Source organism: Anomaloglossus baeobatrachus, unplaced genomic scaffold (genome assembly GCF_048569485.1).
Source record: "Anomaloglossus baeobatrachus isolate aAnoBae1 unplaced genomic scaffold, aAnoBae1.hap1 Scaffold_5200, whole genome shotgun sequence".
In the NCBI taxonomy this organism is placed as follows: Eukaryota; Metazoa; Chordata; class Amphibia; order Anura; family Aromobatidae; genus Anomaloglossus; species Anomaloglossus baeobatrachus.
This window is the reverse complement of record NW_027444566.1, coordinates 1-12,083: the sequence shown is the minus strand read 5'-3', so window position 1 is coordinate 12,083 and position 12,083 is coordinate 1. Positions and strand designations below refer to the sequence as shown.

At 43.3% G+C, this 12,083-nt stretch overlaps 1 protein-coding gene across 1 annotated transcript; it reads right to left on the bottom strand.

Moving 5' to 3' along the window:
* Window positions 1-3,486: 3,486 nt before the first annotated feature.
* Window positions 3,487-9,121, bottom strand: LOC142282768 (phosphatidylcholine:ceramide cholinephosphotransferase 1-like; the record flags this gene model as incomplete). Its single annotated transcript, XM_075333040.1, has 2 exons — window positions 8,313-9,121; window positions 3,487-3,604 (listed from the first exon to the last, which is right to left on the bottom strand). Coding segments are annotated over exons 1-2 (744 nt in total), but the record flags the coding sequence as incomplete, so codon positions are not given.
* Between the last annotated feature and the right edge of the window lie 2,962 nt (window positions 9,122-12,083).

Here is a 12,083-nt window from a genome sequence, read left to right as displayed (position 1 = left end):
ATTGGGTTTTCAATGAGACGGACAGCTGATGGCTGGGATTTCAGCCAGATAGATCTTCATTCATTTGATGTAACCATGGAGTTTATTAACCTACAAGTAAATAATAACCTTTGATACAGAGCAAGACGTTACTGTAGGAAATCAGCGCTGGACTGGGGGATCCTAAGGAACATTTACTGAGGACCATTATAAGAATGCCCATTACACATTAATCTATCATTGTAAGCAGGCTGCCAGTCCCTCCAACAGGCAACACTCTTGTTCATTGGGTGAAATGATCTTTTGTTCTGCTCATAAGATCATCATTCTCGACAGCACATCATCCCGTTTAAAGAGACTCGCGCTGCTGAGAACAATGGCCATCTATGCACACTGGAGACTATTATGGATCATTCAATGTGAATCATTTACAGCAGTCTTCCTTTAACCAACCACAAAATATCGGCTGATCAGTGGTCGTTTAGTCCTGTTGACTAGTCCATGTTAGCCTCAGAGAAATAGAAGACTTGACTAAGGCTGGGGCCACAAGAGTGCATCGCATGACACTCGGCGCCCACTCTGCTGGAGCGTCATGCCACTGTGGTGCGATCCTGCGGTCACAGCACAGCCGTGGAGGAGGGGGCGGGCGCTGCGGAGGAGAGGGAGGGACCATCTCCTCCATTTTCAGATTAAGCGTATATCGCACTGTATTCCGGTCTAATGCAAGTGCAGTGCGAGGTTTCTCTCCCGTAGACTTGTATGGGTGTGAGAGAAAACAATTCGGCTTCCACCAGCAGCATGCTGCGATTGTTTTCTCAGCCCAATTAGGGCTGAGAAAAAAAAAAAAAAAAAGATCGCTCATGGAAGAGGCCCCATAGAGTAACATTGGTCCGAGTGGAATGCAATTGTTTTATCGCATTCCACTCGTCAATATCACATGTTCTATAAACTCTGCCCATAGCAAAGTATCAATAGCCACTTCAGATGGGACGTCCTCTGCTTGGAAGGAAAGGCACCATTATTGCACACACTGGTTGGACAGTTTAAACCTAAACATTTACTTAAGAGGGATTGTCCACTACTAGGATAACCCTTTCTGACTCCACGTGTTCCCCCCCCCCCCCCTCCCCTGGTAAAATAAAGCGTATACTCACCTCTACGAGACTCACGTCACATCATGCGAACCCTGTGTCCAATCAGCTGCAGCTCCTTCTCCCAGCCTTAAGACACAGGAGCAAACAACAGGAAGTGAGCGCTGCAGCCGCCACTAACTGGACTGTTGATTCATTTGTCTGAAGGTGGGGGGGAAGGAAGCTGCCGCTAATTGGACATGGGGTTCGCATGATGTGACGTGAGCCCTGGGTACGCGAGCACAGACATCACTGGAACTGCGCCGGTCGCAGAGGTGAGTATAGGCCTTTTCTATTTTACTGGGGGTAAACAGGTCATCTTCAAAATTACCGGTATGTAAGAATGATCGACTGCCATAAGACTGATGTCATGTTGGACTCTTTCAGCCATCGCTGGATCAGATTACATTAGTGTAACCTAGATTGAGCACAATCATCCGGCAATTCTGTGCAACCATTCAACCATTTCAATAGGAGCTGATCATCACCAGGGAACGTTCACTACACAATGCACGGAGCGGTGCTATTTTGGCTCTTTACACTGTGCCCACCCCGACGCAATGGAAGCTCCAAAGAGCTGATCAGTTGGCGTATACACATTACACCTGACATTAATGACCTGATCATAAGAATAGGTTATCAATGGTTACACCTCAGGCCAGAGTTGACCATACTCATCGATATCATCTACCCCCTTACAGTTACTACATCTTCCAAACTCATCAATATAGATGAGCTCAGTCAACATTAGTCTAATGCGTATGGGGGCCTTAAGTCCTGAAAATTGCTTTTAAAGGCCCAGTCACACTAAACAACTTACCAGCGATCCCAACAACGATACAACCTGATAGGGATCGCTGGTAAGTTGCTAGGAGGTCGCTGGTGAGATGTCACACTAAGCGACGCTCCAGCGATCCCACAAGCAACCTGACCTGGCAGGGATCGCTGGAGCGTCGCTACACATGGAAGCATGCTGCGCTTGGTAACTAAGGTAAATATCGGGTAACCAACTGGATATTTACCTTGGTTACCAGCGCACACCGCTTAGCGCTGGCTCCCTGCACACCTAGCCACAGTACACATCGGGTTAATTACCCGATGTGTACTCTGCTACGTGTGCAGGCAGCAGGGAGCCGGCTTCTGCGGACGCTGGTAACCACGGTAAACATCGGGTAACCAAGAAGCCCTTCCCTTGGTTACCCAATATTTACCTTTGTTACCAGCGTCCGCCGCTCTCACACTGCCAGTGCCGGCTCCCTGCATTCCTAGCCACAGTACACATCGGATTAGTTACCCGATGTGTACTCCAGCTACATGTGCAGGGAGCCGGCACTGACAGCTGAGAGCAGCGGACGCTGGTAACGAAGGTAAATATCGGGTAACCAAGAAAAGGGTTTCTTGGTTACCTGATATTTACATTGGTTACCAGCGTACGCAGAAGCCGCCTGCCTGCTGCCTGCACATTCAGTTGTTGCTCTCTCGCTGTCACACACAGCGATCTGTGCTTCACAGCAGGAGAGCAACAACTAAAAAATGGTCCAGGACATTCAGCAACAACCAACGACCTCACAGCAGGGGCCAGGTTGTTGCTGGATGTCACACACAGCAACATCGCTAGCAATGTTGCTTAGTGTGACGGTACCTTTAGTGTGAAGGTACCTTAACCCTGTACAGCCACAGAAACCAATTAACATAAACCTTATACTTTCAGCTGTCCTTCACAGGACACTAAACTTGAAACTCATTTCCTGCTCAGGTAAATGCAATCTAAATCAATTACATAGAAGCTGGAGAGATAAGGCGATCAGTCAATAGGATTACTTAGTGGCATCTACATCAATGATCACTACCTACAATCTTCTGTCTCCACTTCAGATAACCCCCATCTTGTGAATGATAGTAGCAGCTCCTTCTACAAGTTCTGGACTTCAGCTACAAGAAGCAGCAGGTATGAAAGGAGCTTTACATGTAAAGTTGCTCTATAATGTATTACTCATATCCTGCAAAGATCGCCAACACTTCCTTCATCTAGATTTCAGAGCAGATCTCCGTCATGTCCATCACACAGGTCGGTGTGCCAACAGAAGTGCATGCTAAGCATCAGTCCAGTAAGACCGGGTGCTTTCCCATTAGATGAGGAGCAATTTTTTAATTAAAGTTGTTGAGAATATAGATTGAGTCAAATGAATGGGCGTCCAATGCTCGCCAAGTAGAGCAGCTCTTACGGATTTGTTAATATGCTCATTCTGCCCCCATACCCACACTGGAGATCCATCAACAGTGAAACCAGAATACTGAACTCTATAGAAAATATAACCTTTTGTAACATTTGGGATTGCTATAAACCATGTGAGATTTTTTGGGAGATAACACTTACCTTTGGAGAACAATTAAAATGCATGCCAGGAACTGGCAGTGTAGTAATGTACATCGTTATACAACGGTACAAGTAGAGCGTCCCAACTATACAAAAAAAGCGCCGGCAAACAATGGACCTACATAGGGGAAAAAAAAGTAATTAAAACATTTTATTCCAAAAAGGAGACATTAAAATGGTCAATTGGGACAAACATATTTATGACCTATTCTCATGATAGGTGATCAATATCAGATTGGTGGGGGTTTAAGGGCAGCCATACACGTTGCTGATTGTTAGGTGGAAAGGCATCTCAGCCATTTCTCCCATACGTAGGATCACTCGTTAGGCCGAGTGCAGCAGTGTACTCCATGAGAAGGCCACCGACTGACATTGGTCAATAGCTTATCCCTGGAAGAAGGATGCAATCGGCACTCAGATCAGACATCTGAATTCGACCGCTCTCCAGACCATCAGTCGGCTGCACCACAATACACATTAGACCGTTGGCCAAACCCATTGATAGTCTAATGCCGGCTGATCCCAAGACTGACATGCATGGGGCCCTAATGCCTTGGCACCCACATCTATCAGTTAATATCTACTCTGGTTGTGACTGGCTACAGCCAATATACAGGGTAGGAATTGGTGGCCAAGTCCTGCAGATCTTCTAAATAGCGTACGAAGCGGTATAGCGCCAACTCTCCACATCATATCCAGAACAGGTAACCGCTGACTCTCACCAATCTGATACAGGGGACCTATCCGAAAACAGATAATTTGTTTATAAAGGAAAATGCTTATGCTCTGGCATGCTGGATTATTAAATGTAAAAGTGTATTATATGTCATGAAGAAGACAAATATATTTTACTGAATTTTCAATCATATTGTTAACTAGTTCTCTCAATCTTTTGGCTCTAATCATGAGAAATTAAACATTATCATGCAGTCCTATAATTGTCAGAAGAGCCAAGTTTGTGGATTATTCAGTGTTGGACTAGAGGAATATCTCCATACCACTAAAAAATGTACACAGATGGCCTCACCAATACATCAGAATGAAAAATAAATTGGACTGAATGAACTAGGCGCCCAACATTTGCCATTTACATCAGAAAAACCTATGTAGTGTGTGCCCAGCGAATCTTAGGTTAACCCAATGGTAGATGAAAGAACGATCTTCAGAGGTATACGTCAGGCAGCACTCCCAAAGTCCATGTCGGAGAATGGGAACACATCCTTAGGTTAGATTTACACATCCGTGTGCTACTATACAAAAAGGAAGGATTGGGCCTGGAGTGCGGGCCACTATAGGTCTCCATCATGGCTGGTCTCAGCATGTAATTCTGGTCGCTCAGGTCATTATATATATATTATTACATTACTATCCACTTGTATAGATCTCATTTTCATCTAACTGACAAACCGGATACTTGGGATTTGGACAGCCCTTTGGAAACAACTTCCATCACAAGCTGCGGCACGTACACAGATGAGGATACCCAGCAGACGTTCTTATTAATAGTGTAGGATTGTCCCTTGATTGCCTGTGACTAATGTCTACAATGCCTCAGTATAGCCGTGCGGCCATTAGTCCCCTCGGACCTGCTCACCCAGTTTTTAAATTAGCCTCGTTCCACAGGAACACGAGATGCCTGATGAGCTGTACACAGCCGGTGGAGGTTTATACGACTCCCTAATGGGATAGAACCACCCGCTAATGTCGCTTCCATACCCGTGAGACAGACAACTGGGCGTGCTCTTTTTAAATGATATATTAATAAAGTAAAGCTGCAGTAATCTGCATAATGTTTCCATTATTGGCTCTAATAAGCAAATTAAATGGCAGCAAATATCAAATTTGGCATCAGATGCTCCGCAGAGGTATTTGACCTTTGAGGACATGCCTCATCAAAACAGTACACATAGGTCATCAAGAATCCAAAACCAAACGGCTCTAATATTATAATAGAGCCCCATGAATCGGACTGTGGAAGAGAAGTGATCTTGTGACCAAGACCGACAATTCTGCTATTACTATTAAAGGGGTACACCAGTTAAACGTGATCACAGGTTTAGGCGATAACTAAGGTTGTTGGGGGTCCATCCCCTGGGATCCTCACTAACTGCCAGAACGAGGGCACTTTTATTTCAGTTACAACTGAAATCAAGCGAAATGTAAGGTTTTTAAATTTTTCCTATATTATATTCACAGAACACATTATTACCGTGTTTTTCCAAAAATAAGACCTCCCCAAAAATAAGCCCTAGCAGAGATTTTCAGCATTTTCGGAGCAAGGCTTAACCCCTTCAGCCCCCGGGCATTCTGCGTTTTTCCTTTTTTTTTTTATTCCCTCTTTGTTCCGAAAGCCGTAACTTTTTTATTTTTCCGTCAATCTTGCCATATGAGGGCTTGTTTTTTGCGGGGCGAGATGTAGTTTTAAATGGAACCATAAGTTTTACCATATAGTGTACTGGAAGACGGCAAAAAAAATCCGAGTGCTGAAAAATTGCAAAAAAAAGTGTGATCGCACAATAGTTTTTGGGATGTTGTGTTCACTATATGGTAAAACTGATGTGTCAGTGTGATGCCTCAGTTCTGTGCGAGTTTGTAGACAGCAAACATGTATAGGTTTACTTGTATCTAAGGGGTTAAAAAAAAAATCCTCAAGTTTGTCCAATAAAAGTGGCACACGTTTTGCGCCATTTTCTGAAACCCGTAGTATTCTCATTTTTTGGGATCTATGGCTCAGTGATGACTTATTTTTTGTGTCTCGAGCTGACATTTCTATTAGTACCATTTTTGCACAGATGCTACATTTTGATCGCCTGTTATTGCGTTTTGCGAAAAACTTGCGGCGACCAGAAAACGTAATTTTGCCGTTTGGATTTTTTTGCCGCTACACCGTTTACTGATCAGATTAATTGATTTTATATTTTGATACATCGGGCATTTCTGAACACGGCGATACCAAATATGTGTATATTTATTTTTTTAACCCTTTAATATTCAATGGGGTGAAAGGGGGGTGATATGAACTTTTAGGTTTTTAAATTTTTTTTTTTTTTAAAAACTTTTCTTTTAACTTTTTTTTATTTTACTAGTCCCCCTAGGGTGCTATAGCGATCAACAATCTGATCGCTCTGCCCCACCTGCTGATCACAGCTACAGAACTAATATCTGCAGATATGCGGCTTTACTTTCAATGCCGGCTGTATTCCGGCATTGAGTAAATAACTAATGTTAGCTACAGGCGTCATCACATGACCCTGTGTCACCATGGCAATCACCGGAAGTCACGTGATCATGTCACGTGACTTCCGATGGGTGCGGGGTAAGTCAGAATAATGGCGGCACGCATATACATCTCGCTGCCAGATTTTGGCAGCGAAATGTAAGGGGTTAATAGTCGTGGATGGAAGAGATTCCACCCGCGACTAGCAGGCACATATCTTAGCTGTGGAAAACAGCTGATATGTGCGCGGACCGCCGCCGCCTGCCCACGGCAGGGGGCGGGGATCAACCGCACATGATCCATGACGTACACAGTACGTCATGGGTCGTTAAGGGGTTAAATGGATTGCACACCCACACACAATCACCCATCAAATCACACACACACACACACACACACACACACACACACACACACACACACACATTCACCACATCCAGCGATAGAGATTTCTTCTGGCCGGCAGAATCCTGAGACGCAGTGCGGGGGAACGCAAGGACCTGCAGCTGCAGATAGAATACTTACAGGACCTACGATGCGTAACTTAATCCCATCTTTCCCTGTGGCCGGAGGCAGTGAGTGACTAGAGAGTGTGAGTGTGTGTGTGTGTGTGTGTGTGTGTGTGTGTGTGTGTGTGTGTGTGTGTGTGTTCAGATGTATGCAAGTGTGTCAGCCAGAAGCAGGGAAGCATACCTGCTGTGAGGGCCTGCCTGGGAAGGAGGGTGGGTCTGCTCTTTTGTGGGGGGTAAACTTACCACCAAGCATGTTTCTCAAAGAATAAGACGTACTCCAAAAATAAGCCCCAGCGCTTTTTTAAGGGGCAAAAAAAGTATAAAAGACTGTCTTATTTTTGGAAAAACACGATAGATATATATATATATATATATATATATATATATATATATATATATATATTTTTTTTTTTTTTTTTTTTTTATTTTCCATTTATTTATATATTTTTTCTTTTAAGAAGGTAGTTTATATTGTACTTTATGTTCTATGGGGTTTTGTTGCCTTCACATAAAGAAGCATAAATATTTTGTTAATTTGTAAAAGATGATTTGTCTTTAATTTTTTTTTTTTTTTTTTAAACTAGGCATCTCATTGCCAATAAGATTGGGAAATACATAGTTACCCGATGCTGTAGACTTCCACATTTGTGATTAATGGATAAGGGCCGTTTCACACATCCGGCTTTTCGCTGGATTGGCGGATGCGGCACACTCCAGTAGTGTGATACAGTTCATTGGCAGCGCGACAAGCTCCGGGCACATGCTACCATGTGACCCGGAAGTTGCCGCGCTGCCATTGTACTGTATCACACTGTACTGGAGTGGGCCGGATCCGCCAATCGGGCGAAGAGCTGGATGTGTGAAACGGCCCTAAGACCGCTGCCATGCAGTTATCAGTGCTGTAGCCTCCTGATAGGGAAGTGAAATGGGGCCTGTACATTTGTGATATTAGTCATTGATTCAAACATTGGTCCCAAGTAGATGGTGAAACCAATAAAGATGAAATACCTGTATGTGTGTTCTAAATAAACAAGGGGTAAAGCAAAAATTCTCCAAGGAATATTCTAATTGGTTTAGGTCTGTAACTTTGTACTCACTTGTACTTCAGAAATAACCACTGCAGGATCCACAGTGCCACTAAAATCATCCCATTGATTTCACATATGGAGAAAGCCCAAGCTACCCGGTCAAAATGATCAAAGAACACATCCGGGAGCGGTCCTTCCTCGGTCTTGGGAGGTACACGTTCATGGACAACAGAGATCATCACGGTGGTAAAGATAAAACAGCAAAGTGCATAGAGAAAGGCTACAAAGGTTTTACACCACTCATCGGGGAAGGCTTGGGAACGATCCACCTCCGGCATAGGAATTTTTATCATCTCTTTCCGGACTCCATTTGGCATCCCATTCTTCTTGGCTTTGCTGGTGAAACTACGATCGTTGCAATTAATCTCATCTTTGATGCAAATATGTCCGTTTGCATGTCCATTCTTATGTTCCTCTATGTGGTTCTCTATTTTCAGCGTCTCTATCATCTCCAGCAACTGCCGTCCATTATCAGATGATACACGTGACAAGGGGGGCTTTCTGAAATCATCTTCAGTTAACCTGAGCAATCCTTGGCCGTTGAGGGACTTAAAGGTCTCGGAGTATTCCTGTAGACCGCGCTTTGATAACCAGTCAGCAACCTCTTTGGGCGACCAGTACATTACTTCCTTCATTTTCTAACTGCAGCTTTGTGTTCTACACAATCCAATTAGAAATGTAGAAAAGCGGCAAGAGTCCTTTTCTTAACTTTCTCATCCTGTCTCAGCTGTAGATCTATAGAACGGAGGATCTTGTCTGCTTATGGGAGCACTTCACATGACTGGCCGCGTGTGGAGGCATAGAAGGATGGGCTGATGGTCAACTGCAAGAGAAGACCGAAAAGTCAGACACGAGATTTACAGAGAAAGACTACATTAACTGTGGTTAATAAAGAAAAATAAAAAGAAAATATTTAAATAACCCTCTATTTTCATGATTTTCTAAGGATATTTCTAATTACACATGCACACTTATGTAGCCTACCATGAATGTTAGCTGTTGGCCAAATGATGGCCATTTATCTCTGCCGACTCAAATACAGGAGATCTCGCTCAGCCAAGTGCTCCTATGTTATTTATGTGAAAACCACTACCAGACGTGACCGACGGCGGCATATTTCCAGGAGAGGAAAAGAATCTGAAATCTTGACATGCCAGATCTTAAAGAGAACCTGTCACCGGATGTTTATAATACTCACCTGTCGGTGCAGGGCAGACTGGTCGGATGGGTGTCTCCATTGTCTGGGTCCGCGCCTCCTCTTTTGCCTGCACGGGACCTCAATGTCGGCTAGTGTAGATGACATAGAACGAGTCATCTACACTAGCTTCAGAAGGAGGACAAATATGGCCGAAAGAGGCGGCGCACATCCGACCAGTCTGCTTCGCATCAACTGTTAGGTATTATAAACATCCGGTGACAGGTTGCCTTAAACTCCCCTGACAATGAAATATCAGGAGCTACCATAACATTGGACTGAAGACCAAATGCTTTTTGAGGTCAGCAGGTTCCACAGACATTAGTCTAATGTGTATGGGGGACTTAAAGGGGTATTTCCAATCTCCAAGATGGGAATACCCCTGTAAATCTCAAAGTTGGTACATATCACAATAATTTTTAATCATACAAGGATAGTGTGACATCTGAAAATCCAAATACGGTGACATAATGAAGAAAAAAAAAAAATACAAAAAGGAGGAGTGTGAGAAATATGGCATATCATACATGGCAGTCAACTCTCACTTATTTATATTTACACACATCCTGACCTGCAGCAAGAAGAGGTCCCCAAGACAGGATAGAAATCCATTACCAAGATCTGGGAACCAAATATGAGGTGACAGAGGAAGGAAGCAGACCTGACCTTAGCAGACCCCCTGGTGATAAAAGTAATTCAGCTAGGGAAGTGGGAGGGCAAGTGCTGGCTTCAGTGGAGCTTCATAGTGGACTTTCCAGTCAGCCTGCTTTTGAGGTTAAAATTATAAAGTTAGGTTGTGCATAGCTCCCACAAATATGGCAGGCATATATTGCCTTAATTGTGGGATGTGCATATCAGCCCATAATTAATAACTAGCCGACAGAATATAATAGGCACATCATGTTTCCTAGCTACAAATAGGTCAAATCATAACAAGGAACATGATGGTAATATCTTCCACGTGGAATGGTCAGAGGCCGAGATATGAGGAAAGCTGCCATCTCAATTTTCTGGAACCTGAAGGCACACCCATGTCCAGCCCTGTCATAGGTCCCCAGGTGGCCAGTACATGGGTTTATGAAAACCGAAGCAGACATTTTAGAAGGTGTTCTTCTCAGAGAGGTTACGTCCAGTAAACGTGTTGGGAGAACCAAGGAAACCAGTGCCTCCACAGTGCCTCCTCTGTGCTGAGAGAGTACTAGGCCTAATCATAAGGAACAAGGTAACGGATTCATCTGTATATCTGCCTGCAACTATCTCTTATGCGTATCTGCATTTCTGACCAATATATATTTGTAAATTCTTCTTGTACATCTTGTATTATATAATGTGCACCTAAGGAGATTAAATATATAATTTAATCTTGGACTGCTCTTTTGTCTCGATCCACGAACCCCATGTCCATGAGCTCAGTTTAATATTACAGGCTAACTGGGTTGGTTATTGGCCCAATATAATGCTGCTAACTGAGCAGACTTATATCTCAGAAGGAACTTGTGGCAGACTACTGTCCTGGCCGAGAGAGGCCTGTTTCACTAGGGCTAGTGAAAAGGGTCTGTTGGCCTGTCCAGGTTGTGAGCGAGTGGGGTGTTGCGCCGGAGGTTGCGGGGCCTGCTCCGTGTCCCTCCCAGTGTCTCCCTGTGACCGCGTGGACATGGGGTGTCAGTGTAACACTGCTCAAAGCAGACCTCACTTGGGGGCGCGGATTGTCACATGTTGGCAGAAGTGACAATCATACCGCGTGTCTCCGACGTATTAGATACGTTGTTAAGTTATATATATATATATATATATATATATATATATATATATATATATATATATATATATATATATATATATATATATATATATATATATATATATATATATATATATATATATATATATATATATATATATATATATATATATTATATATATATATATATATATATATATATATATATATATATATATATATATATATATATATATATATATTATTAAAGATTTAATATATCAGTAAGGTTGTCTAGAGGTGTCAGCTTCTTTTTACAGCCAGGTTCACAGGGTTTGATATATGGAGCCTTGCTCGGATAGCACTGCCTTACCATCGAGTCTACTGAACTACGTCACAAGCACGAGACAGTTAGTTCAGTGATCCAAGTACGGTCACGGCATTCTAAATCATCAGTGTTTTCCGATTTTTCATTTAAATTAATGGACTTTTTCCCCTTCATACTTGCGGCAGAGGCAATCTGCAAAAGTATGCTGCATTTTTCGTCAGATTCCATTTGACTTCTAATTGTCTTGAATTGGACAGGAAAATGTGGATATGCCCCCACAGACCACCTGCATTATAGAGCCATACAACCCGAGGCTCCTCCTGTATTACAGAGCCATACAACCCGAGGCTCCTACAGTATTACAGGGCAATACAACCCGAGGCTCCTCCTGTATTACAGGGCCATACAACCTGAGGATCCTCCTGTATTACAGGGCAATACAACCCGAGGCTCCTCCTGTATTACAGGGTCATACAACCCGAAACTCCTCCTGTATTACAGAGCCATACAACCTGAGGCTCATCCTGTATTACAGGG